The sequence below is a fragment of the Gopherus evgoodei genome, unplaced genomic scaffold (assembly GCF_007399415.2).
Source record: "Gopherus evgoodei ecotype Sinaloan lineage unplaced genomic scaffold, rGopEvg1_v1.p scaffold_52_arrow_ctg1, whole genome shotgun sequence".
Classification (NCBI taxonomy): Eukaryota; Metazoa; Chordata; order Testudines; family Testudinidae; genus Gopherus; species Gopherus evgoodei.
The window spans coordinates 1,416,551-1,444,065 of record NW_022060073.1 but is presented as its reverse complement, the minus strand read 5'-3'; the positions used below and the strand labels follow the sequence as shown (position 1 = coordinate 1,444,065).

Sequence of the window (27,515 nt, the reverse complement as noted above, 5' to 3'; positions counted from 1 at the left end):
TGAACATAGACTAGCTTCCTTAACAGCTGTTTTTTATGACAATGTCAGTGCATTCATTCAGTGATGTTGGCCAACCTAATAATTTCGAACCATGATTTGTAAGCAAAGTCTCAATGAGCTCTCCCTGGCAGCTAGTGATGAGTGGGAACTGGGGGGAAAGGCTTCAGGACCAGATTGTATTTACATTCATCTGGGGGGGAATTAAATGTTGTTATTTTTATGGTATGAGTAAAGGGCAGTAGACCTGTACTTAGCTCGTGCTGACTGAGGGCATTGAGAGAGGGTGGGGGCCAGGGTTTTGCTTGATGGTCTGCCTGAGTCCCAAGTACTATTTGACCTGCCCCTCTCCACTGTTTGAACAGACAGAGCTGATTAGGCTCCATAGAATCTTTTGTTCTGTTAAAAGGCCAGTGCAGCTGAAATCACTGACAATCAGGTCTAAGTGCGTAGTCCTGCTGTGAGGACAGCGTTCCTGTGGAAGAGACAGCCCAGGCTGCACTAGCAGCACAGTTCTCCCATTGAGAGCGGGTGGAACCTCAAGAGACCAACTCGCAGAGGTCACAGTGGCAGGTGGGAGCAGAAGGTGATGGCACAGGGCCATTGGCAACAGAGTGATGGAGTGAACGTTGCACAAATGAACAGTGGCCAGAGTGAACAGTGAGCAGCTGGAGGAACGAGCAAGGTGCCTTCTTGGCCCTCACATGGGAGGTGAACTCATGTGAAAACACCTCTGAACTCTTGAGTCTCCACTGACCAAGGACAGCACCGGTGAGTGTTAATGGGGCTGTTAAGAAATGCTGGAGACAGTTCATGCGAACAAACATGCGGTGGCATCGTACTTTCTATTTAAGCAAGAGATACCACACACTAGAAACTGGAGGCCAACGTTAAGGGCATTGTCACTTGTTCATCCTGAAGCTGAACACTGACCAGCAATGCTCACTGTCTTTCTGCAAGAAACTCAACTGACTGGCTAGAAGCATGCGGTGCAAGAGTGAAAGACTCAGCAGCTGAAAAGTGAAGAACTCTCTTACCACATTCAAAAAATTCACATACACGAATGCACCAATGCAGCTGGGCATCAAGTATTAAGTCATTGTGTACGTTATCTTGGTGTCAGGGGTAGGCCAGTAGGTGCATTTCTAGACGTTCAAGTTATAGAAGACACATCGGCTGCATCTGTGACAACCCACATCTTAGAAGAGTTAAATGCTTGTCAGTTGGACCCCAAACAGCTGGCTACTTGTGCGTTTGATGGAGCTGAAAACTCCTCTGGAAGACATGGTGGAGCACAAGCTTTGCTCAGAGAAAAGTGTAACCCTAATCTCTCCTACACGCACTGCAGAGGCCATCTACTCCAGCTAATGCTAGTACGAGCTGCAGACTCTTCAAAAGACATTTTAAAAGCTATACATTCAATGTCATTATATTCTTTTTTCAGCAAGAGTCCAAAAGGACTGAATATCTTGGAAAATATAGAAGATATACTGGGACTGAAGTTCAAATTGTCCACCTGGGAAAACCCGCTGGCTTTCTCATGAGTGATCCTTGGCTGTTGTCTTAAAATTACTCCAGCCGGGGGAAGGATGGCTCTGTGGTTTGAGCATTGGCCCTGTTAAACCCAGGGTTGTGAGCTCAATCCTTGAGGGGGCCATTTAGGGATCTGGGGCAAAAAATCTGTCTGGGGATTGGTCCTGCTTTGAGCAGGGGGTTGGACTAGATACCTCCTGAGGTCCCTTCCACCCTGATATTCTATGATTCTACGGGCTTTGGAAAATATCTACCAAGATGAGATGGATCTAAGTATGAGGCTGGTAGATTACTTTTGCTACTACGCTCAGAGAATATTGCCATTCTCTCTCTTGTAAAGGGGGAGGGATGGCTCGGTGGTTTGAGCACTGGCCTGCATAAACCCAGGATGTAAATTCAATCCTTGAGGGGCCACTTACGAATATGGGGCAAAAACCTGTCTGGGGATTGGTCCTGCTTGAGCAGGGCTTGGACTAGATGACCTCCGTGAGGTCCCGTCCAACCCTGAGATTCTATGAAGTTTACTGTTGAAACCACTTGGGTCATTAAACAATGCCATCCAGGCATCCACTACAACAGTAGGAGATCTCTGTCCAGCAATAGAAGCTACATGTGGATCAACCAGAGAGCTATCCGTTGAACAAGTACTGGGAAGAAGCAACGACTTCAGTCCAGAAGTTGACTATGAAGGCATTTATACTGAATCCTTACATGAAGAGGACAGGAGGTGTTTGTTAAGACAACTGAAAAAGTACCCAGACTTGATTCTCACAAATCTACAACAGCGACTTCTAGATTCTACTCAAACCCGCTATGTAGTTTTTACCCGATGCCTGTCATATAAAACACCAAGAGTTGAGTGGAGTGAGACACTACCAGCAATGGGGCTGCCATGTGATCAGGACAGAATAGAGAATTTGAACACAGAGTGAATATCATATGACAAATGAATGAAGATTTGACTTCAACTTATTTTTTATCATCACTAGTGGCTCGACCCATCTCTGTGCTCTGTTCCTGGGATGAAAGAAGTAGGAATTCATCTCTTGCTACTCCAGTCACGACAGCTACAGTTGAGCGTTCTTTTACCTCATTGAACAGAATTTGTGTTCGGAAAGAAGTCGCCTTCCTGCCTGATCACGTGAATGAACCAATGAGCATATCAGCTGAAGGAATGGAAGTACCGGAGACACAAGAAGCCACCAAAGATGAATGCATTGCATTCAAGAACTTCATTAACAGAGTTGTGCAAAATTATAACAAGAAACATATAGACGTCGTGCTCCACAGAAGGCTTGAATAGCCACCATTAATTGTGTGAGGATTTTAAAACATGATTTAAATCTAATAAAATGGTCATGAAACATTTTTCAGTTTTTACTATGGTGCCATACAACCCCCCTTCACCCTCACGGGTCTCAGCTCTCATCAGCCCTGACACACACACACACACACACACACACACACACACACACACACACACAAAATTCCTGGGGAAAACAGTGGTAGAAACCCCCAACTCAAGGACTGCTGAGCCCAGGGCAGGGCTGAGGAGCGGCCCAAGGGGGCGACATTGGGACTCATTACCTGGTAGGGATCTGGCCTAGGGGCCATGGCAGGGCCAGAGCTGAGCAGCAGGGATGCTAGAGGAGATGCTGGCGGCATAGTGTGACAAAGTGGGGGGTTTTCTTGGTTTTTCCGTGTTTTCAAGTGGGTTGCATGCAGAGGGAGTGGGACTCAGTGTCCCCGGGTGTTACTGGTTTAATGAGGTGGTGGGGAGAGGGAGTTTGCTGGGAACACAGGACCGGAGAGGGAACTTGGGACCCCAGCCAATGGCCTGGAGAATGGAGACCCCAGCGACTGGTGACCTAACGACCCGGAGACCCAGCTCAGGAGTCGCAGCCAGTTCTGGCCAGTGGGAGGACAATGGGCTACGGAGAGAGGACCCCGGTGACCTGACCAGCCGGTTCCAGCCAGAGGACAGAAGAGGGGAGAGGAGACCCAGGTGACCCTGTTTACCAAGACTGAAGACAATGGACAGAGGGGGCTTGGGGCCGAGGGTATCAGATGCCCAGCTGGGAAGCAGGGTGGCTCAGGGCTGGAGAGGGGGAGCAGGCACAGCCCACCTGGCTGCAGGGGGACTGGGATAGGCTGGGCTGAGGGAGGCCAGGCCTGAGGGCCCTGAGAGTTTCCTGTGCTGGGTTCAAATGCTCGATAAACCCTCCTATGTTTCACTGGCTGGAAATCGCTCCAGTCTAGAGAACTGGGGGGGGGGGGGAATATTCCCTCGGGGGGGGCCGGGGGGCCCAGAGCACGTGGACTCCTTGAGGGGGACCACGGCAGAGAGGGGTGTGCTAAGGCTCAGAGAGGTGCGGCTCCAGGAGGTGGAGGGGCCTGACCCCGCAAGAGAGTGGACCCCTGAGAAGGGCTGTCGCACTGAAGGGGATTCCCCCCACGGACCGCATGGGGCCACAGGTGGGCGCAACCTGTGGGTCCGTGACACATAGTTTCCAAGGCCAGGAGGGACCCTCGTGCTCACCAGTCTGACCCCACAAACAGCCCAGGCCTGACACCTGCCCCCACTCAGCCCTGCAGCAGAGTGGTTAGAAAATCGGCCAGTTTGGACAGAGAAATGGCCAGGGATGGAGAATCCCCCAGGGCCCCTTGGGATACAGGACCAAGGGCTCATCCCTCACACCATTGCAAATGGAGCCCTTCTTGCCAGGCTGAATTTCTCTGGCTTCAACTCCCAGCCCTTGCAGCATGTTTGCCCCTCCTCTGCTGAGATGTGTCCCCAGGCAGGTACCTACAGACAGATCAGGTCACCCCCGAGCCTGCTCTCCGGGACGCCAACTCGACCGAGCTCTCAGAGTCTCTCACTATGTGGCCGGTGTCTAACCCTACAGTCATTCCCAGGGCTCCTCTCTGACCCCTCCCCAAGGTATCAACCTCCTTCCTGAACTGGGGGCACAGGCCTGCACCATGTCGCCTCATGACCTGACCCCGGGGGCACTACAGCGGGGTGTGGCCCCAGGCAGCAGCAGGGCATGCTGGGCCTGGGCCAATGGGGGGGACTATGGGACTGGGGGGCCATTGGTCCCACCACAGGGGCGAGACTAGGAGAGCCCACTCGGCCGATGTTCCTGCACATGCCCCGCCCAGCCCCCATAAGTGGCAATGGGGGAGTCACCTACACAGCCCCCATGGCCCTACATCCTGCAGCCATCTGTAGGTGGGGCCTGGCAGATGCCCGCTTTCCACTGGAAGCGACATAGCCCAGACCTTGCCCTGTGCCAGGCAGGCAACCAGACCCTGCCCACACCTGCAATCTCACAGGACGGGACAGAACCCGGGAGGGGCGCATGCGACCAACCCAGCGCCCAGACGAGACACAGCGCCCCCCCTCCCCCACCAACACACAACACTCACCCCAAGCCCACCAGGTCCTGGGCACCCCCGAGCCAACACAGCAGGCCACAGGCCCCCACCCCAGCCAGCACCAAACGCTGTCCACCAGCAGAGTTGTGTATGTGTGTGGGGGGGGTGGGGGGGAGCGATTTCCTTCTTCACAAATCTCGTGCAGCCGTCAGGAAATAAGCACTGGTTGCTAAGCCACTGTCCATCTGTCCCTCATTTCCCAGTCCCCTGCCAGCCCCCAGCACAGCTGGGAAATGCAGCAACCCTGGGCCAGAGACAGGATCGGGGCCAGAGGTCCCATCTGCGTCTCCCCCGTTTCATAAGTCACTGGGGAAGAGGGCCAGGGTGGGGGGAGTCTGTAGGGCTGGAAGCAAGTCTAGACACTCCCCAGTTCCAGGTCACTGAGCACTCCCACCCCATGACCCAGCACCCCACAGCGGCCCCAGTTTCAACAGGGTAACACCAGCTGCCCCTGAAGCGTCACAAGTCCCATGGATTGAAGACCAGAGTCCCCAGAGCACCCCCCAGACAGACACTCCCCCCAGCGCACTCCAGGCCTGCAGAGAACGGCTGCACAATTGCTCCCCAGAGGCTGCGCTGCCCTGATGAGAAACCAGCCCAGACACGCCCGGCACGGCACGATGCAGCGACGTCTGCCCGAGCTGCCCCATTCCCCTCCCCAGGTGTTCGCTCTGAACCCGTGTGAACACTTCCAGTACCAACCCCTTCAGTGACCGCCCAGCTCCCTGTGAGCGCAGTGCTGGATGGAGAGGGGGCTGTGAGGCCGCCAGCTGCTCTCACCGTTTTCGGTGGAGGGATGAGGAATTCAGGCTCCTAGATTTAAATTCCCCCCATCTCTGTCGAAGAGGGGAGGAGAAAATCAGCCCCCGCCTGGAGCCCTGGGTGGGCCGTGGGGGGGGGCTGCACATTGGCTTGAGCCTCCTCCCTGCTTCACAGGGCACGGCTGCAACCCCCCACAGGGCAACGCTGCCCCTCACCGTTCCTGCTGGGCAAGACACTCCCGCCCGCCTGCGCACACGTGCCCATCACCACGCAGCGCTCCAGGCACTGCACCCTCACGCACAGCAGCAGCGCGCCAGATGCTGAAAGGAGCCCAGCCCGCCAGCAGGCAGGACAGGCCCCCTCCTTGCCCATGGGGACTGCCCTGCTGCCAGCTGTGCCAACTCTCACCACACGCCAGGGGTGGGCCCAGGGAGGTGTCTGCTCCAGCCCCGGCCTGGGGAGATGCCCGGAGAAGTGCCCAGACTCCAGCCAGGGGTGATTCCCAGACTGCCAGGGATGGGCACAGGCTGAGGCAGGCCCCTGAGGAGATGCAGGGATGGCCCCAGGCCAGGAACAGCCCCTGGGGTCCAGCCTCAGTCAGGGGCAGAACTGTTTCCCCCACCTCTGAGGCACTGAACCCTCCATGCTGGGGCAGGCGCAGAGCCTGGCTGACCCTCCTCCAGGCTGCAGCATGGCTGGGGGTGGAGCAGCGTCCCCCACCCCCACCCCAAGGAGCCTGCAGGTGCATTTGTGCCTGAGTCCCGTGTCTCCCTGGCATTGCCTGATCCCCTCGCCAACCTGGTCTGGCTCTCTCATCCCCCCGCAGCTTGCCCCCCTAGCCCTGCTCCCTCCCTGTAGCGTCTCAGCGGGCGCCCCCAGGTCTCCCTGGCACTCACTTTGCCGATCCTGCAGCTGTCCATGCTGGGAGCTCCCGGCTGCCTGCGGGCTCCCCCTCCTAGCTGCGTGCCCCCAGCATGGCAGCGCCCCGGCCCATTGCCCCCAGCCTGCACACGGCTCCAGGAGATCTGCAGCGCTGGCCTGGCGGCTGACGAAGGGCTAGGGAGAGCTGAGCAGTGCAATGCCAAGCTCCCTGCGGAGCCGGCGCTGGGCACAAGGGAGGGAGGGGGCCGGGGAGCCAGCAGGGGAAGGGGGAGCAGCAGGAGCTGTTTCCCGGTAGCTCCAAGGCTGAGCCGGCAGCTCCAGCAATTCACACCATGGAGAGCGCGGAGGAAACGGTGACATCACCAACTGGCTATAAATAGCATGGGGGGGGGAGACAGCTGCACGGCGAGGGGGATGGACAGCTGCCTCCTTTCCCAGGTAGGGGGTGGCACAGCTGCAGCCACCAGGGTGAAGCCAAGAGGGGGCAGCAGCTGCCTCCCACCCCCAACTCAGGAGCAAGTGATGGGGGGCCTGAGGCACCCCAAGGGGCATGGGCAGAGGGAGCCTGGCACCCCACCCTGGTCACAGGGAGCACCCACTGGATGGGCTCACCTTGGAGGTGGGGCCCCAAGACAAACAGAGGGTGTCCAGGGTACGGTTCCCCCCACCCTGAGAGGCAGGGCAGTGCTGGCAGGTCTGGCCCTACTCTGGGAGGGAGGGCCAGGTGACGGTGTGGGGAAGGGTACAGGAGGGCAGGGTGGGGGTGGGTCTCCCCCAGCTATGGGGGGCATGGCCCCTTGTGGGGCTGGAGCAGGTCCCCACCCGTTGGCGCCGGCTAAGCCAGTTGCGTTTGGTCTCATGCTGCCTGGGGGCTAGAGGTGATTAACAGACGATTTGCTAATAGGATTGCTCGGTAAATCCCAGAGGGGGGAGTTGGAGCTGGACAGACATTAGGTTTCCCCCTGGCCAGGACAGCTCAGCAGGGGGTGCTCTCCCCCTGCAGGGCTGGATGGCCACAGGTTCAAATCCTCCCTTGGCAGGATCCTGACTCAGAAATGACCCCCTACCACCCCCACCACAGGGCTGGGGCAGGACAGACACCAAATCGCAGGCCTGGAGTGAATGCCTGGCCAAGGGCACCCAGGGGCTCCCCAAAGGCAGGGACCTGGGAGGTAACACCCAGCCCCTGTCTGCTGGCCAGGGAGGGGCTCTTTACTCTACACCCCTGGCCTGGGGATCCCCAGCACCCCAGCAAGGGAAGAGCAGAGCGGATGGAGAGCCCAGGGCAGGGGGAGGAGATGCTGCAGAGACGGTGGCATGTGGACAGAAGGCCAGGGAGAGGCGAAAGAGCAGGGCAAGAGGGGCCTATACTCAGAGATCCCTGCAGTGCTGGGAGGAGGAGAGGGGGCTGGATGTCCATGGGGCTGGGAAGCAGAGGATAACGGGGAGGGGGGTCTGGCTCACAGGAAGCATTACACTAATCTGCTGCACCAGGAGGGGAAAGACCCAGCCCTGAGGAGGGGCAGCAGCACCTGGCCGGGAGCGGCCCAGCCCTGGGAACCGGAAGACGCCTTTGGGGGCAGGGGCACTTGGCACTAACTGAGGGGTTGCGTCCCCTGCAGGCAGAGTGGGGGCCCACCTCCTTACCCTGCAGTGGAGACTGCCCCAGGCACACAGCTCCTGAGCGCACCCGGCTCACGTCTCCTCCCTCCACTGCGCCCCCACTGCCCAGGCGCCCCCCGCCCACTCTCCTGGATCCCTGGGCACCCCACTGGCTCACACACGCCCACGGCAGCCACCCTGTTTGCAGGCACAGCCGCAACCAACGATGTGGAAATCAGCTACTGTCTGCTGTCCGCTGAGTAAAAGCAGCTTGGAGAGCCCGCAGCCAGGACCCCCTCCCCCAGCCTGCAGGCGGAGAGAAGGGAGTCCTCACAGCACCAGCCCCTGGCTGCCAGTGCCCCCCACCCAGCAATGGGCACAGAGGGGAAAGGACGAGCCCCGGGCATGGCAGATCTGGAAAATGAACCGAGTCCTGGCTTCCAGCACCCCACCAACCCTCCAGATCCCACTCCTCTCCCAGAGCCGGGGACAGAACCCAGAAGTCCTGGCTCCCAGCTCCAACCCATCAGACCCCACTCCCCTCCCAGAGCCAGGCTCCCAGCCCCCCTGCTCTGACCCACCAGACCCCACTCCCCTCCCAGAGCCAGAAAATGATCCCAGGGGCTGGGTTTGCCCGAGAGCAGGAAGCTGGTGAGCAAAGCCTGCTGCAGCAGCTTCCTGGCAGTATGGAGGGCGAGGGCCAGCCCCCAACCTGTCCGCATGCTCCGTGCCGCTGACCAGCTAAGGGATGCCTGGACACAACCCGGGTGCGGTCCCCCTTGGCTCTGTGCTCTCCCTAGGGCTAGAGTAACAAGGGCCAGACTACAGCTCCCAGCATGCACGGCTCAGGCCACGTGGCTGGCTGGAAAACTGGGTCTCCTCACGGGAGCAGACAGATTCGGGTGCATGCTCTGCCCAGGGGCACACACTGCCAGCCTGGTCTTTGCCATCAGAGTCTGAGCCCGTCCCCTCCACCAGGCCCCCCCAAGGCACCATCCGCACACGAGCCCCCCGCCAGCCCTGCACACCGGAACTGATGTGAGTCCCTGCCAGGCTGCCCCATTGGGCCAGGCTGCACGCGCTGCCCCACAGAGCCCGATATACGTAGGAGCCCACACAGCGCCCTGGACCCATGCCAGCCTGTTTCACCCGAGCCAGGATGCCATACACATTCCAAGCGCAGGGCCCCCGCCCACAGGGAGAGTCATGCTGCACGCTGACTGGGTGGTGGGAGTCAGGGTATCAGAACCCAGGAGTCTGGGCTCCCAGACCACTGTTCATCACCTGACTGGGATCCCTCAGCACAACCATTCTGCTCCAGCACCGGCCCGAGGCACCTGCTGCCTGCAGCCCCGGGGGGCGGGACGCTGCCCCCAGCAGAGCTACCACCAGCCAAGCACCCCAGGCACTTCAATGTCCCAGCAGCCCCTTCAATGCCCGACTGCCCCAGGCCAGGGGTAACCACGTGGTCTTGGCACCGACGGGCCATCGGGATCCCAGGATGGGCACCCTCCCTGGTACTGCGCATGCTCTGCCATGGTGAGTGCCAGGGTGAAGTGTAGGAGCCCCCCAGCGCAGGCTGGGCACTGCAGGACGCCTGGCAGGGGCACCGCGGGAGCCGTACCTGCAGGCTGAGCGCGATCTGCCGGATGTACAGCATGTTGAGGTCCTCCAGAATTCGAAGCCTGTCCTGCATCTCTGCAAACCTGTCCCTCGCCGCCATGTCCATGGAACCAGTTACACCCCCGGCCCGGCCCAGTCACTGGCAGCCCCGGGGCCCCTGCACGCCAGGGCACAGCCAATGCCCATGTCCACCCCGCCTGGAGGGCCAGTGCAAGGTGCCGGTGAGCAGTGCCCCGAACTCTGCTCCGCTCTGGCTGAGCACCCCAGGACAGGGCTCCCCGATCTCGCCTGGAGCAGGCGGGTATGTGGGGCAGGCTCTCTGCCTCGTGTTCCCCCTGCCCCCGGCTGTCTCCGTCAGCGGATTCCCAACCACCAGCCACGGGCCCAGCTGTGAAGAGAAAAGGCCCATTCATCCCAGCCCCAGTAATGCGCATTTCCCTCCCACAGAACAAGAAGCCAGTGTGCAGGGGCCAGGGCAGTACCCCCCACTCACAGCTCAGTGTCGGGGGGGGGGCCAGGGCAGCGCCCCCTACTCGCAGTTTAGTGCTGGGGGGAGGGCAGGGGCCGGGGCCAAGGCAGGGGCCAGGGCAGCGCCCCACACTCGCAGCCCAGGGCTGGGGGGAGGAGGCAGGGATCGGGGCAGCACCCCCCACTCGCAGCCCAGGGCCGGGGTGGGGGGCAGGGGCCAGGGCAGCATCCCCTACTCGCAGCCCAGGGCCGGGGGGGGGGGCAGGACTTGGGGCAGAGCCCCCCCCCACAGCCCAGGCCCGGAGGGGACAGGACTGGGGGCAGCGCCCCCCCCGCAGCCCAGGCCCGGGGGGGTGGGGGCAGGGCTCAGGGCAGCACCACCCACTCGCAGCCCAGGCCCGGGGGGGGGCAGGACTGGGAGCAGCGCCCCCCACTCGCAGCCCAGGCCCGGGGGGGGGCAGGACTGGGGGCAGCGCCCCCCATTCGCAGCCCAGGGCCCCGGGGGGGGCTGGGCTCGGGGCAGCGCCCCCCATTCGCAGCCCAGGCCCGGGGGGGGGGGCAGGGCTCGGGGCAGCACCTCAGGGCAGCGCCCCCCATTCGCAGCCCAGGCCCGGGGGGGGCAGGGCTCAGGGCAGCGCCCCCCATTCGCAGCCCAGGCCCGGGGGGGGCAGGGCTCAGGGCAGCGCCCCCCACTCGCAGCCCAGGCCCGGGGGGGGGGGCAGGACTGGGAGCAGCGCCCCCCATTCGCAGCCCAGGCCGGGGGGGGGGCAGGGCTCGGGGCAGCGACCCCCACTCGCAGCCCAGGCCGGGGGGGGGGGGCAGGGCTCAGGGCAGCGCCCCCCACTCGCAGCCCAGGCCGGGGGGGGGCAGGGCTCCGGGCAGCGCCCCCCCCCGCAGCCCAGGCCCGGGGGGGGCAGGACTGGGAGCAGCGCCCCCCATTCGCAGCCCAGGCCGGGGGGGGGCAGGGCTCAGGGCAGCGCCCCCCCCCGCAGCCCAGGCCCAGGGGGGGGCAGGGCTCAGGGCAGCGCCCCCCCCCGCAGCCCAGCACACAGGTCAGGGCTCGGCCCCCCAGCTCAACCCGCCCCGTTACCTTCGCCTCCTCCCGGCACCGGTTCCCCGCGGCCCGGCCCGGCGGCCCCTGCCCGGCTGCCTCCCGCCCAGCCCCGCCCGGCTCGGGTTACAGGGGCGGCCCCTCCACGCCGGCTCCAGCCACTGCCGCTGCCCCTCACCGCGGCCTCTGGCCTGGCCCCGCTGGGCGCCCCCGGGGTCCCGCGCTCAGCCCCGGCCTGGCCCGGCTCTGGGCAGCGCGGCCCGGGCCCTGCAGGGGGCTCCCCCTTCTGGTGCAGAGCGGCCCGGGCCGGGCTCGCCCGGAGCCACGCGGCCGCTTCGTGGCAGAGCCGGGGGGGAGCCCGGGTCCCCGGCTCCCCGCCTGGCGCCCGGCAAGGAGACTCCCTGGCCTGGGCGGGGCGGGGCAGGGCCACTGCTGGGTCTGTGCCCAGCCCACGGGGCCCCTAGGCAGGAAAACAGCAGTGCAGGGGGTGCCAGCCCCCCCGGGGGCCTGGCTGCCCGCCCCACGCGCAGGGCTTTGCTCCCGGCCTCAGATCGGGGGGGGGTGTGTGTGACAGGGCCTGGCTATCAGCACCCCCCCACTATTAACAATGTTCAGGGACCACCTACAGTGCCTGGCACCGTGCCCGGCCTTGGTAGCCCCCTCCAGCAGCCTCCAGGCCCTGCCTTCGCCAGGGGGCTGCATAGCCAGCGCCATCCTGGGGTAGCCCAGAAGGGCCAGGCAGGGAACCCCTCGAACCCAGGACAGCCCCCACTCCCCTTGGCCAGGAGAAGTGAGACAGGGAGATAAGTCCCATCCTACAACCTGAACACAAAGCCCCAACCACACCCTGTTGCATCCCAGGGCGGGAGGGGGACAGATGGATCGAGGCGGGAAACAGCCCCCACATCGGTGCCCAGACACCACCACCCACCCTCCCCAGTGTGACATGGTGCCCAGACAGCCCCCGAATCCCAGATAACGCTCAGTCCCCAGCCAGTTCTGAGCCCCCCCGTACACAGCCCCCACCCAGCCCAAAACCCCTGATAACACAGCCCCCAGCCAGCCAGCCCCCAAGCCAACACTCAGCCCCCCAAACAGCCCCCCTTCCCCACAGAACACTCAGCACCCGGACAGCCCCTACACACCCCAAGATGACACTCTGCACCCAGCCTGCCCTCTCTCCTCCTAAAACACATGGTGCCCGCACAAGGCATCTCCCCCCAGCAATGTTCAACACTCACCCAGGGCACCCCCACCCCCCGAACTTTTGGCACTCACACAGGGCTGAATGTCCTCCCCACCCCCAGGCCCTGCCAGCTCTAGCCAGGCTCCAAGCGAGACAAGTCTTGTTTGACCAAAGCCCCTCCCCCTGCCCAAATTGCCCCCAGAACGAGGGCAGTTAACAAAGACTCCCTGCAACAGGCTCCGAGCTGCACCAGGTGCCACCCACTGGGGGAGACTGCGGGTTCCAAGGGCACCACCGGGTAGGGGCAGGGGCAGGCGCTTCCCAGGGACCAGCAGGGCTGAGAGAGCTCCCTAAGGGCAGGAACCATCGTGCCAGGCCACAGGCCCTCATCCTCCCCCTCCAGGCACCAAGGAGGCAGATGCTGTCCCAGGCTGGTCTGGGAGCAAGAGCCCCACCCAGACCCCAGAGCCAAGTGCTGAGTGCCAGCCATGGGCTCCTGGCACCTCAGACCAGTGCACCCAGCCCTGAACAGCCTGCCAGGAGCCCCCATGGCACTGAGCAGGGGGCAGCAGGAATCCCAGCCCTCAGCACTGTAGCACACAGCTCTGGGGACACCACGCAGCACATAGCCCCCCCATCCCAGTGTCAGGTTGCCTTAACATCCACTGTGGCCAACTACCCTCTGACCCCTGCCCTTCGCAGGCCTTCTGGGCCCATGCCAGAGCCATCTAGGCACAGCCAGCCCCCAGACACTCAACACAGCCCACTGGTCGCCTTGGGGAGAGGGGCATCATCTCCCCCCAGCCCAGCCCCTAGGGATAGCAACAAGGGGTGATGGAGCCCTTTCAGGGGGCATCAGTCTGTGGACCTAAGCAGAGGGTTTGGATGAATAGCTGGGGAGGGAAGAACTGGCACGTGAGAAGATAGGAGTGCTACAGAGGAAGTTTGCTGATTCCCCTCCCTGCGAAGGGAGCCATGGGGGTGCCTGCCCCCGGCACAGGCCCTGAAGGCAGAGGGCAGCAGGGGTGAAGGAGACCCCTGAAGGAGGCCGAACACTTCCCCTCCTCCCCCACCCCAATGGCCTGGGCAGTAAACAGAGATAAGGACCAGCCTGGAGAGAACCAGACTAAAGTCTCCAGGGAAGATGCCCTGAGGGTCAGCGGCTGGCAGGAACGGGGACTCTGGAGAGAGAGAGCCCTGCAGAGCTTGGGAGGGGGCACAAGGGGCTGGGGCCTGAGCCCAGGGAGGTGAAGAGTTTTCATTCCTCGGCACTGAGCCTGGACTTTGGGTACCCTGGAGGGGTGAAAGCCCCCCCCCCCGGCACTCTCACGGCAAACTGGGTGCAACACTGGGTGTTGCCACAAAGGGCGCTCTGAGGTGATAAGGCTGTCATGGGCACTACCCCCACACCTGTCCCATCCTGCAGCAGCTCCTGGGGTGGCCATAAGAGCTCTCGCCTGCAGTGTGCTGATCTGCACATCAGGGGGTGCTCCAACCCACTCTCCCCTGTACAAGGTGGAGCCAGGGGGACACACCTGGGCAGGTGCCTGGGGAGGGGATGGGTAGGACCAGCAGGCATGTCCCAGCTCCCCATGGGGATTCGATCCTGGAGCCCCTGCGCAGAGCTGGCAGTGCCAGGGGTGCAGGCTGCTCAGGGCAGTAGGGCCCGCAAGGTCTGGCCCAATCCCTTAGTGGCAGATCTGAAACCCATAATCCTCTGCAACTGAGGCAGGGAGGGAAGGCACAGCACATCCTGGCCCTGTGGAAGCCAGGCTGGGGACAGGCAGCCTCAAGGTAGGAGGTGCTGTCCTGCAGGGGGTGCGCATGCGTGCCACACACACCGCCACACACACACCCCCCAGCTGGCTGGGAACCCATTCTCCACTGAGAAATTTCATCTAACAAATGTTTATTTTAGTTGGAGGGGGGAGGGGAGGGATGACAACGTGTGAGCAGGTGCAGGCGTGTGAGTGTCTGCGCACAGGCATGGGGGTGGTCGGTTGGGTTTTGGGAAAAGCCAGCGCTATGGGGAAACATTGGGATGGACCATTTTCTACCACCTGTAATGCCAACAGCCTGGAACCATGAAAGCCAGGGCTGGGCTAGCAGGGGGCTGCAGGGTCGGGATTGGGGGCACCGGCAGAACCTGGAGGGAAGGTTGCACAGCCCTTTTGATTTTGTCCAACTGACTCTCTCCCCTGGGGTTTTCCCTGATTAGGAGTATGGTGGAATATTGTGTCCAGTTCTGGGTGCCACATTTCAGGAAAGATGTGGACAAATCCAGAGAAGAGTGAGAAAAATGATGAAAGGTCTGGAGAACATGACCTAGGAGGGAAGATTGAAAACACTGGGTTTGTTCAGGCTGGAGCAGAGAAGGCTGAGAGGGGACTTGATAACAGTTTTCAAGTACTGTGACAGACCGAGACCAGTGGGGTACAGGAGTCTGGTAGAGGGCAAATATACTGGGTGAGTAGTTTTCTGTTCCCTGAGTGACCAGAGCAGGGGCTGCACTAGAGTAATCAGGAACCTGCTAGAACCAATTAAGGCAGAGAGGCTGATTAGGACACCTGCAGCCAGTCAAGGCAGGCTAATCAGGGCACCTGGGTTTAAAAAGGAGATCACGCCAGTCAGGCAAGGGGGAGCCAGAGGAGAGGAAGTGCGTGTGAGGAGCTGGGAGCAAGAGGCACAAGGAGCTGAGAGTGAGGCCTGGTCTACACTATGCGTTTAAACAGTGTTAAACCAATTTAACCCTGCACCCATCCACACAACGAGGCCCTTTATATCGCTATAAAAGGCTCTTTAAACCGATTTCTGTACTCCTCCCCGACGAGAGGAGTAGCGCTGAAATCGGTATTGCCATGTCGGATTAGGGTTAGTGTGGCCGCAAATCGACGGTATTGGCCTCCGAGCGGTATCCCACAGTGCACCATTGTGACTGCTCTGGACAGCAATCTGAACTCGGGTGCACTGGCCAGGTAGACAGGAAAAGCCCCGCGAACTTTTGAATTTCATTTCCTGTTTGCCCAGCGTGGAGCTCTGATCAGCACGGGTGGCGATGCAGTCCCAAATCCAAGAAGAGCTCCAGCATGGACCGTACGGGAGATACTGGATCTGATCGCTGCATGGGGAGACAAATCTGTTCTGTCAGAGCTCCGTTACAGAAGACGAAATGACAAAGCATTTGAAAAAATCTCCGGGCTACGATAGACAGAGGCCACAGCACAGTGCTGCGTGACAAGCGTAACGGAAAGCCAAAGAATCAAATGGACGCTCATGGAGGGAGGGAGGGGGGACTGAGGACTCCAGCTATCCCACAGTCTCCGAAAAGCATTTGCATTCTTGGCTGAGCTCCCAATGCCTGAAGGGTCAAAAACATTGTCCGGGGTGGTTCAGGGAATATGTCGTCAATTTACTCCCCCTCCCCCCTGTGAAAGAAAAGGGAAAAAAATCGTTTCTTGCCATTTTTCAATGTCACCGTATGTCTCCTGCATGCTGCTGGTAGATGCGGTGCTGAACAGCAGCATCCCCTCCCCTTCCTTTCCTGATGGCAGATGGTACAAAATGGTGGAAGACTGTCATCAGCCCGTGAGTGCTCCTCGCTGGCCGCGGTGAGGTCGGCTGGGGGCGCCTGGGTAAAAATGGGAATGACTCCCTGTCATTCCTGGCAGACGGTACAAAATGTTGGGTAACTGTCCTCATCATAGCAGCTGGAGCCTGAACTCCATCAGCCCCCCCGCCTCCCTTTCGTGTCTAAAGAAAAGATTCTGTACTCCCTGGACTATCAAAGCAGCGGGAGGCTGCGCTCCTCTCCCCCCGACCCTTTAATGTCCTCCCTGGACTATCATAGCAGCTGGAGGATTCCTCCCCCTCATTTTATCTCGCTAAAAAGTCAGTGTTTCTCATTCCTGCATTCTTTATTACTTCATCACACAAATGGGGGGCACTGCCACGGTAGCCCAGGAGGGTTGGGGGGAGGAGGGTAGCAACAGGTGGGGTTGTTGCAGGGCACCCCCTAGAATGGCATGCAGCTCATCATTTCTGTGGGATCTCTGGGGCTGTGACCTGGAGCGGCTGTGCTCTCTGGCTCTCTAGTAGACTTGCCCCATATTCCAGGCAGGATTGACTATTTTTAGACAAAACAAAGGGAATGACTTGAGGAGTCATTCTTATTTTTGTCCATGCGCCCCCGGCCGACCTCAGCGAGGCCAGCCAGGAGCACCCATGGCAGCAGAAGACGGTACAGAACGACTGATAACCGTCATCTCATTGCCAATTTACAATGGCAGATGGTGCAATAGGGATGGTAACCGTCTCTGCTACCTTGCAAAGGCAAATGAATGCTGCTGTGTAGCACTGCAGTACCGCCTCTGTCAGCAGCATCCAGTACACATACGGTGACAGTGACAAAAGGCAAAACGGGCTCCATGGTTGCCATGCTATGGCATCTGCCAGGGCAATCCAGGGAAAAAGGACGCAAAATGATTGTCTGCTGTTGCTTCCACGGAGGAAGGATTGAGTGACGACGTTTACCCAGAATCACCCGCGACACTGTTTTTGCACTGGGATCTCAACCCAGAATTCCAATGGGCGGGGGAGACTGCTGGAACTATGGGATAGCTACTCACAGTGCAACACTCCAGAAATCGAAACTAGCCTCGGTACATTACCCAATTAGTGTGCTTAGTATGGCTGCGTGCACTCAACTTGACACAATCTGTTTTACAATACCGGTTTATGTAAAATCAGAATAATCCTGTAGTATAGACATATCCTCAGAAGGTGTGCTGCTGGAGGACGAAGGAGTACAAGTGTTATCAGACACCAGGAGGAAGGTCCTGTGGTGAGGATAAAGAAGGTGTTTGGAGGAGGCCATGGGGAAGTAGCCCAGGGAGTTGTAGCTGTCACGCAGGTGTTACAGGAGGCACTATAGACAGCTGCAATCCACAGGGCCCCGAGCTGGAACCCGGAGTAGAGGGCGGGCCCGGGTTCCCCCCAAACCTCCCAACTCCTGATCAGACACAGGAGAAGTTGATCCAGACTGTGGGAAAGATCACTGAGGTGAGCAAATCTGCCAATAAGTGCAGGACTCACCAAAGTAGAGGAGGAACTTTGTCACAGTACATAAAAGATTGTTATAAGGAGGAGGGAGAAAAATTGTTCCAATTAGCCTTTGAGGATAGGACAAGAAGCAAAGGGCTTAAATTGCAGCAAGGGCTGTTTAGGTTGGACATCAGGAAAAAGTTCCTAACTATCAGGGTGGTGAAGCACTGGAATAAATTGCCCAGGGTGGTGGTGGAATCTCCATCACTGGGGATTTTAAGAGCAAGTTGGACAAACCCCTGTCAGGGATGGTCTAGATAATCCTTAGTGCTGCCATGAATGCAGGGGACTGGACTCGATGACCCCTCGAGGGCCCTTTCTGTGCTACGGTTCTATGAACACTCACAGCCAGCAGGGCTGGGCTGGGCAGGGCAGGGCATGGGAAGAGGCGACAGGAAGTGGTGGCACTAGGCATAAGCACACTAAGCAATTGCTTAGGGCCCTAAGCACCTCAAAGACTAGTGAACAGGAGCAGCAAACAGGGGAGTTTACAGAGGCAGCATGGGCGGGGGGCTGGGTACAATTTATTATTCTTTAAACTTAAAGCCAAAAACACCCAGTGATACCAACAAAACAGCAAAGGAATGAGCTGCATGAGTAAAGAGTCCCATAACAGAGTGGGGGCTGCCCAGTTTACTGCATCCAATGCAGCATGTCCGATTACCTGCCCAATGGGCGAGTGTATGGAGCTCCTGGCCCTCAGAGACCATGTATGGGCTTTGGAAACCAGAGTAGATAACCGGAGGAGCTAAAGGAGACAGAGAGGTACATAGATGAGACTTTCTGGGACACCGTGGAATGGTCCCACCCCCGGTCTGACAGCCTCTGTGCTGTTGAGGATGAAAGTCTCAGGAAGAAGACCATCCGACAAGAGCAGAGGGAAACTGTCAAGGTACGTAGGTACCAATGACATAGGGAAGGGTAGAAGAGAGGTCCTAGAGACCAAATTTAGGCTGCTAGGTAAGAGATTGATGTCCAGGACCTCCTTCTCTTAAATGCTTTCAGTTCCACGTGCAGGGTCAGTTAGACAGGCAGAACTGCAGGCTCTCAATGTGTGGATGGTGTAGAAAGGAGGGATTTAGATTTATTAGGAACTGGGGAAACTTTTGGGAAAGGGGGAGTCTATGCAGGAAGGATGGGCTCCACCTAAACCAGAATGGAACCAGATTGCTGGCACTTAGTTTAAAAACTGCTCTACGGTCTTTTTAATGTTAAGGGCTGGGGAAAAGCCGACAGATGCAGAGGAACACGTGGTTCAGACAGAGACATCCCTTAGAGAAGGATCTATTAATGGAGATTCTCTATGTCCTAGTAGGGAGGAGAGGAGGGAAGATGATAAAATACGGGTAGGATCTGATGAGAAAACAGTCAAATGAAAGAAAGTCCTGTTCAATTACATTATGTAATGGCAGACAGCCAAAAAGTGACAAGTTTTTAAAGTGCTTATAAACCAATGCTAGAAATCTACATAACAAGAGGGGTGAACTAGAGTGACTCTTATTAAATGAGGCTATTGATATAATTGGCATCACAGAAACCTGGTGGAATGAGGATAATCAATGGACACAGTAATACCAGGGTACAAAATATATCAGAAGGACAGAACAGGTCATGCTGGCGGGGGAGTGGCACTATACGTGAAAGAAAGTGTAGAATCAAATGAAGTAAAAACCTTACATGAAGCAAACTGTACCACAGAATCTCACTGGATAGTAATCCCATGCTCTGATAAGAATATAGCAGTAGGGATCTATTACCGACCACCTGACCAGGATGGTGATAGTGACTGAAATGCTCAGGGAGATTAGAGAGGCTGTTAAAATCAATAAATCAAATCAATCAATAATAATGGTGCATTTCAACTATCCCCATACATGTCATGATGGGGTCCATGTCACCTCAGGACGGGATGCAGAGATAAAGTTTCTTGACACCTTAAATGACTGTTTCTTGGAGCAGCTGGTCCTGGCACCCAGTGAGGAAAACAGAAAGGAGCATAAACTCTGACAAATGAAGTGTAAAAATACAATTAGGAAGACCAAAAAAGAATTTGAAGAACAGCTAGCCAAAGACTCAAAAAGTAATAGCAATATTTTTTTTAAAGTACATCAGAAGCAGGAAGCCTGCTAACAACCAGTGGGGCCACTGGACGATCAAGATGCTAAAGGAGCAGTCAAGGACGATAAGGCCATTGCAGAGAAACTAAATGAATTCTTTGCCTCGGTCTTCATGGCTGAAGATGTGAGGGAGATCCTCAGATTTGTTACCTAAACAGAATGGCTCAGGTTTGGGTAACTGCCCCAGCTTGAGGTGTCATTAGAAGAGGTTTTGGAACAAACTGATAAACTAAACAGTAATAAGTCACCAGGACCAGATGGTATCACCCAAGAGTTCTGAAGCAACTCAAATGTGAAATTGCAGCACTGCTAACTGTAGTCTGTAACCTATCATTTAAATCAGCTTCTGTACCAAAGGACTGGAGGATAGCTAATGTGACATCAATTTTTAAAAGGGCTCCAGAGATGACCCTGGCAATTACAGGCCAGGAAGCCTGACTTCAGTACCCGGCAAACTGGCTGAAACTCTACTAAAGCACAGAATTGTCAGACACATAGTTGAACATAATTTGTAGGGGAAGAGTCAACATGGTTTTTGTAAAGGGAAATCCTGCCTCACCAATCTACTAGAATTTTTTGAAGGGGTCAACAAGCATGTGGACAAGGGGGATCCAGTGGGTCTAGTGTACTTAGATTTTCAGAAAGACTTTGACAAGGTCCCTCACCAAAGGCTCTTGAGCAAAGTAAGCTGTCATGGGATAAGGAGGAAGGTTCTCTTATGCACTGGTAACTGGTTAAAAGATAGGAAACAAAGGATAGGAATAAATGGCCAGTTTTCAGAATGGAGAGAAGTAAACAGTGGTGTCCCCTGGGGGAGGGTCTGTACTGGGCCCAGTCCTAGTCAACATAGTCATAAATAATCTGGAAAAATGGGTAAACAGTGAGGTGTCAAAATTTGCCAATGATACAAAATTACTAAAGATAGTTAAGACCCAGGCAGACTGCAAAGAGATCTCTCAGAACTGAGTGCCGGGACAGCAAAATGGGAGATGAAATTCAGTGTTGATAAACGCAAAGTAACACACATTGGAAAACATAATCCCAACTATACATATAAAATGATGGGGTCTAAATTAGCTGTTACCACTCAAGAATGATCTTGGCATCACTGTGGATAGTTCTCTGAAAACATCCACTCAATGTGCAGCGGCAGTCAAAATAGTGACCAGAATGTTTGGAATCATTAAGAAAGGGATAGATAAGACAGAAAATATCATGTTGCCTCTATATAAATCCATGGTGCACCCACATCTTGAATACTACATGTAGATCTGGTCACCTCATCTCAAAAAAAATATATTGAAATTGGAAAAGGTTCAGAAAAAGGGCAACAAAAATTATTAGAGGTATGGAATGATTAGAGGGGAGATTAATAAGACTTGGACTTTTCAGCTTGGAAAAGAGATGACTAAGAGGGGATATGACAGAGGTCTATAAAATCATGACTGGTGTGTAGAAAGTAAATAAAGTGTTATTTATACCTTGGCAGAACACAAGAACTAGGCATCACCAAATGAAATTAATAGGCAGCAGGTTTAAAACAAACAAAAGGAAGTATTTCTTCACAACACACAGTCAACTTATGGAACTCCTTGCCTGAGGATGTTGTGAAGGTCAAGACTATAACAGGGTTCAAAAAAGACCTAGGTAAGTTCGTGGAGGATAGGTACATTAATGGCTATTAGCCAGGTTGGGCAGGGATGGTGTCCCTCGCCTCTGTTTGCCAGAAGCTGGGAATGGGCACCAGGGGATGGGTCACTTGCTGACTCCCTGTTCTGTTCATTCCTTCTGAAGCACCTGGCACTGGCCACTGTTGGAAGACAGAACACTAGGCTGGATGGACCTTTGGTCTGACCCAGTACGTTTGTTCTGATGAGAGGGGGGCTGATTTAGTGTTACCCCCAAAATACAGTTTGTCTGAGTGACCATGGACATTTAATGAGTCTCTCAGTGGGGTGGGCTGAGCTGTTTTCTGGTTTGTGGAAATACGAGTGTTTTCAGGGGGGTGGGTGCAGGGTCAAGGCAGGTCCTGGTACTGGGGGCAGGCCAGGGTGGCTGGCAGGGAGCAAGGCAAGAGTAGTGACGTCAGCAGGGGACTGCTGGGGTCAGGTGAGAGCAAGGCTGCAGCTTGCTGTGAGGGGGGGGCACATTCACAGCCAATGTGAAAAATCAGGACGGGGGTGGGGGCTAATAGGAGCCTATATAAGAAAAAGACCCAAAAATCGAGACTGTTCCTATAAAATCAGGATATCTGGTCACCCGGGAAGACAGGGGAGAGGGAATTAGCCTTCAGAAGTGCCAGTCCCAGCCTTGCCCTAGGCAGCAGAGCAGGAATTCTGGCTCCAGAAGAGAAGCCACCTGCTGCCAGATACAGCTCCCCCAGTTAACCCTTTCCATGCACAGGGCTGGGCATGGCCAGACTGCCTGGGGACCCTGCAGAATGAAGGGGAGAACCTGGGACCCAGCACCATGGCCCAGGGGGTACAGCAAGTCCCTCGTGACCCAGGTCTCTCTCCTCCACCTCCTGGGAGGGGAGCAGGGGATGGGCAGATGACTCAGGCCTGGTCTACAATAGGAAATTAGGTCGGTGTAAGTCCATCACTGAGGGGTGGGGAAATCCCCAAGCAGCGTAATTGGGCCAACCTGAGTCCCCGGGTGGCCGGTGCTGGGTGGATGGAAGAACTCAGTTGTCAAGCAGTGGATTAAACTGTGCCCACAGGAAAGCCCCCCCTTCCCCACGGAGCAGGCAGCGCCACACACTGATGTGCTGCAGCATCTGAAGGGTTGACCAGGCCTCAGTGCCCCATGCTGGCAGATGGCTGCTCCCATCCCAGAGCACAGACGGGGGCTGGAGACTCCTGGGCTAAGGAGTGTGCCCTGTAAGCAGCCCCAGCTTCCCCGCACAGAGCCCGGACACCCTTCCCCAGCCCAGCTTGGCTGCCCATGGCCCCTCCTCAAGGTGAGGCTGCAGAGGCAGGCAGCCCCCAGGCGCAAGGAGAGCAGACAGTCAGATGCTAGGTACCCACGGCCCAGCCTGCGGAGGCTCGTGGTCGCAGCCCCACAGGCACTTCCTGGGGCACATACTCTTGCTAACAGATGGGAAGGCGGAGCAGAGGGCTCCCCCCAGCTGTAACACTTCTGCCGATGACCCTGCACCCCCCGGGCTGGCTGACACTCAGGGGGAACGAGGACGCGCTGCAGCCAGGCACAGGGTGGGCATGAACTCCTCATCTGCAGGCCCACAAGCAGCACTGGAGAGACTCAGCAGGGACGCAGGGCAGGAACCCGGCCTAGGGACATTGCCAGAGTCCCCCTGCAGCCCTTTCCCCGTCAGGACCAGAGCCTGCCACCTGGGGGCAGATTGCTCAGCATGCCTCGGCCCTGAGCCCCCCAGTCACAACCAGTTCAGGCCTAGCTTCCCCAGGAGCTGTGCTGGGTGGGGCAGGCGCCCCATGGGTTTGGTTTCCACCAGTGTGATTTGCTCAGCAAGGGGGCGGTGCTGTCATGTGGGGAGCTGGGGGGGGGGGGCAGAGCCAGGCCTGGGCCCCCGACTCAGGCCAGCTTTCAGTCCTAGATCTTGCCCCTGGTGCTGGGAATGCTGGGCACAGCACCATGCTGCTTGCAGCTGGCTCATTCTGCAGCGGCCGAGTGCCCTCATGTGACACCAACAGGCCAGGAACCCCACCAGCCAGCGCCAACCCCAGCTGCCCCCAAGAACCCTGGCCCCCACCCCCAGAGTCACTGGCCAGGCCCAGTAGGGAAGAGTTGGGTTTGAAATCCCACAAGTCCCAGGGACATATGGGAGGCCTGACCCAGCTCAGCCTGGCTCCAGCAGAGAGAAGGGCTCACCCAGGGTCACAGCCAGGCAAGGGCAGGGCCAGGAGGAAAACCCAGGAGTCCCAGTCCCACTCTCTCCCTCCTAGCACCCCTCAAACGGCAGCTCAGCTTAACCCCTCACTGTCTGAGAAGGGGCAATGGCAGCACCCCGTCCTACAGGCAGCAGAGTATTGTGCCTGGGGGGCAGCCGCCTCCTTCCGCTCCCCTGGCTGCAGACAGGGGGCTCTGCCACCACAGCCACCCCCCAGCGGGGACCCCAGGCAGCAGGCCAGTGACACCTCTCGCTGGGAGACCAGCCCCCTGCCAATCCCCCGCTGGCTTGTTGCCCAGTTAGAGCAAGTTAAATGGCCTTGAAGTCAGCGAGAAACCCAGTTTTCCGGGCCCGTGGCCAGCGGCCCCCTGAGCATGATCTCAGCAGGGTCTGGCTTGGCCAGCGGGTGGATGGAAGGCCTGGAAGTCCCCAGGTGCCACAAGGTGGGGGCTCCGGACGGGGTGCTCTGCTCTCCCCTCCCCTCAGTGCTGACCCCAATGCTCCAGCGAGGCACTGCGGGCTGGGGGGCCAGCAGGGGAGGCATCTCCTCAGAGTCTCTCCACATGTTGTGACCCTAGGCACCAGGCCACTTGCTCAGACCTGGGGAGGGTGGGCTCGGGGGTCCTGGGCCAGGGGTGTCTCGGAGGAAAAAGGAGGGTTGGGGAGGGAAATCTATCTCCCCACTTTAAGCAGTACTCTGACCCCAGCGACCCAGCCCAGGGAAGGACTGTGCTGCAAGGATGGCGAGCGCCATGGGGTCTCCCCTGGCAGTGCCGACCCCAGGGCCGGCGCTACCATTTAGGCAGCCCAGGCAATTGCCTAGGGCGCCAGGATTATTGAGGGGACGGCATTTTGCCGGGGGGGCAGCAGGCGGCTCCGGTGGACCTGCCACAGGCACAACCGCGGCAGGTCAACCGGAGCTGCGGGATCAGTGCAGGGGGCGGCGAAATGGCCGTGTGCCTAGGGCACGAGAAACCCTGGCACCGGTCCTGGCCGACCCCCGTGCTCCCGTTAGGGGGCTGTGGGGCAGGGAAAAGGGGCTCTGTGGGGGGCACTCTCCCGCAGCAGTGCTGACTCCAGTGCTCCCGTTAGGGGGCTGTGGGGCAGGGGGCTCTGTGGAGGGCACTCTCCCCTGGCAGTGCTGACCCCCAGTGCTCCCGTTAGGGGGCTGTGGGGCAGGGACAGGGGGCTCTGTGGGGGGCACTCTCCCCCGATAGTGCTGACCCTGATCCTCCCGTTAGGGGTCTGTGGGGCAGGGACAGGGGGTTCTGTGGAGGGCGCTCTCCCCCAGCAGTGCTGACCCCCAGTGCTCCCGTTAGGGGGCTGTGTGACAGGGACAGGGGGCTCTGTGGGGGGCACTCTCCCCTGGCAGTGCTGACCCCCAGTGCTCCCGTTAGGGGGCTGTGTGACAGGGACAGGGGGCTCTGTGGAGGGCGCTCTCCCCCAGCAGTGCTGACCCCCAGTGCTCCCGTTAGGGGGCTGTGGGGCAAGGACAGGGGGCTCTGTGGGGGGCACTCCCCCCTGGCAGTGCTGACCCCCAGTGCTCCCGTTAGGGGGCTGTGTGACAGGGACAGGGGGCTCTGTGGAGGGCACTCTCCCCTGGCAGTGCTGACCCCCAGTGCTCCCGTTAGGGAGCTGTGGGGCAGGGAAAAGGGGCTCTGGGGGGGGCACTCTCCCACAGCAGTGCTGACTCCAGTGCTCCCGTTAGGGGGCTGTGGGGCAGGGGGCTCTGTGGAGGGCTCTCTCCCCTGGCAGTGCTGACCCCCAGTGCTCCCGTTAGGGGGCTGTGGGCTCTGTGGGGGGCACTCTCCCCTGGCAGTGCTGACCCCCAGTGCTCCTGTTAGGGGGCTGTGGGGCAGGGACAGGGGGCTCTGTGGGGGGCACTCTCCCCCGGTAGTGCTGACCCTGATCCTCCCGTTAGGGGTCTGTGGGGCAGGGACAGGGGGTTCTGTGGAGGGCGCTCTCCCCCAGCAGTGCTGACCCCCAGTGCTCCCGTTAGGGGTCTGTGGGGCAGGGACAGGGGGTTCTGTGGAGGGCGCTCTCCCCCAGCAGTGCTGACCCCCAGTGCTTCCATTAGGGGGCTGTGGGGGGCACTCTCCCCTGGCAGTGCTGACCCCCAGTGCTCCCGTTAGGGGGCTGTGTGACAGGGACAGGGGGCTCTGTGGAGGGCACTCTCCCCTGGCAGTGCTGACCCCCAGTGCTCCCGTTAGGGGGCTGTGGGCTCTGTGGAGGGCACTCTCCCCTGGCAGTGCTGACCCCCAGTGCTCCCGTTAGGGGGCTGTGGGCTCTGTGGGGGGCACTCTCCCCTGGCAGTGCTGACCCCCAGTGCTCCTGTTAGGGGGCTGTGGGGCAGGGACAGGGGGCTCTGTGGGGGGCACTCTCCCCTGGTAGTGCTGACCCCGATGCTCCCGTTAGGGGGCTGTGGGGCAGGGACAGGGGGCTCTGTGGGGGGCGCTCTCCCCCGGCAGTGCTGACCCCCAGGGCTCCCGTTAGGGGGCTGTGGGGCAGGGACAGGGGGCTCTGTGGGGGGCGCTCTCCCCCAGCAGTGCTGACCCCAATGCTCCCATTAGGGGGCTGTGGGGCAGGTGCAGCGGGCTCCGTGGGGGGCGCTCTCCCCCAGCAGTGCTGACCCCAATGCTCCCGTTAGGGGGCTGTGGGGCAGGTGCAGCGGGCTCCGTGGGGGGCGCTCTCCCCCAGCAGTGCTGACCCCAATGCTCCCGTTAGGGGGCTGTGGGGCAGGTGCAGCGGGCTCCGTGGGGGCGCTCTCCCCCAGCAGTGCTGACCCCAATGCTCCCGTTAGGGGGCTGTGGGGCAGGTGCAGCGGGCTCCGTGGGGGGCGCTCTCCCCCAGCAGTGCTGACCCCCAGTGCTCCCGTTAGGGGGCTGTGGGGCAGGTGCAGCAGGCTCCATGGGGGGCGCTCTCCCCCAGCAGTGCTGACCCCAATGCTCAGCGCTGCACTAGGGGGCTGTGGGGCCGGAACAACGTCTGTTTGGGGAGCCCCAAAAGCCCAGAGAGGGTCACTCAAACGTCCTGGCCCCAGAACTGCCCAGGCCGGCAGGGGCAGCACATGGGGCCGGGGCCGGGGGGCCGGAGCGAGGCGCGGCCGCAGGTGAGAGCCGAGACCCGCGGAGGAGGAGGAGCCGGAGACGGGCGAGGAGCAGGGGGAAGCGGAGGACCCCGGCCGCCCCGGGGCGTTGGCGGCAGCGGGGTCCGGGGCTGGCGGGGGCGGGGGCGGTTCCTACCTGGGGGGGGTCCCCGAGGAGGCTGAGCCTGAAGCGGCCCCTCCGGATCTCCATCTCCAGGGCCGAGCCCCGCGCCACGGTCACTCGGCTCCGGTGGTTCCGGCAGAACATCCTGGCGCAGCCGGGACCGGCCCGATCCGACCGCCTACAGGGGATCGGAGCCGCTGTGGTCCGGGCTGCAACCCTAGGAGGGCGGGAGCCTGTAGTCCCAGTCCTGGTCCCGGTTCCGATCGGCCCGGCCCAGTCCCCACTGATTCGGTTCCGAGCTCACAGCCCCGGCCCAGTCCCGTTCCAGATTCCCCAGAGAAGTCTCCAAACTTCGAGTCAAACTCCGCCCCCCCGCCCCCGGGCGGCACCTGGCGGGGGTGGGCAGCGCTGCAGCCTCGAACCGAACCGGGTCGAGGCGGCACCTGGCGGGGGTGGGCAGCGCTGCAGCCCCGCACACTTGGGTAGTAAGGAGCACGCTGCCTTTATAAAGAACCATCCAGGGCCTCCCTGGGCGGCGGGGCACAGAGAGAATCATGGAGCCAGACGGTGTGGGCTGGCCCCAGGGTGCTGGTTCTCTAGGGCAGGGATGTGGGTCAGAATCCTCTGGGGCGGGGGCCTGGGAGCTAGGCAGCAGCAAGCACCAAGGAGCCTGTGCAGA

The 27,515-nt window shown here is 59.3% G+C and overlaps 1 protein-coding gene across 6 annotated transcripts in view; it reads right to left on the bottom strand.

Moving 5' to 3' along the window:
* LOC115643226 (rhotekin-like) overlaps positions 1-27,144 on the bottom strand; it is a 39,365-nt gene extending 12,221 nt beyond the window's left edge. For 3 of the 6 annotated variants that reach the window (XM_030547110.1, XM_030547111.1, XM_030547116.1), the window contains exon 1: positions 26,870-27,144. In XM_030547110.1, the coding sequence (XP_030402970.1) occupies positions 26,870-26,980 (111 nt within the window). In that variant the 5' untranslated portion in view covers positions 26,981-27,144. Of the gene's footprint in view, positions 1-6,626; positions 6,939-9,838; positions 10,226-11,395; positions 11,453-26,869 lie in introns of those variants that run through there. The other 3 variants (XM_030547113.1, XM_030547114.1, XM_030547115.1) reach the window with 2 other exon arrangements.
* Between the last annotated feature and the right edge of the window lie 371 nt (positions 27,145-27,515).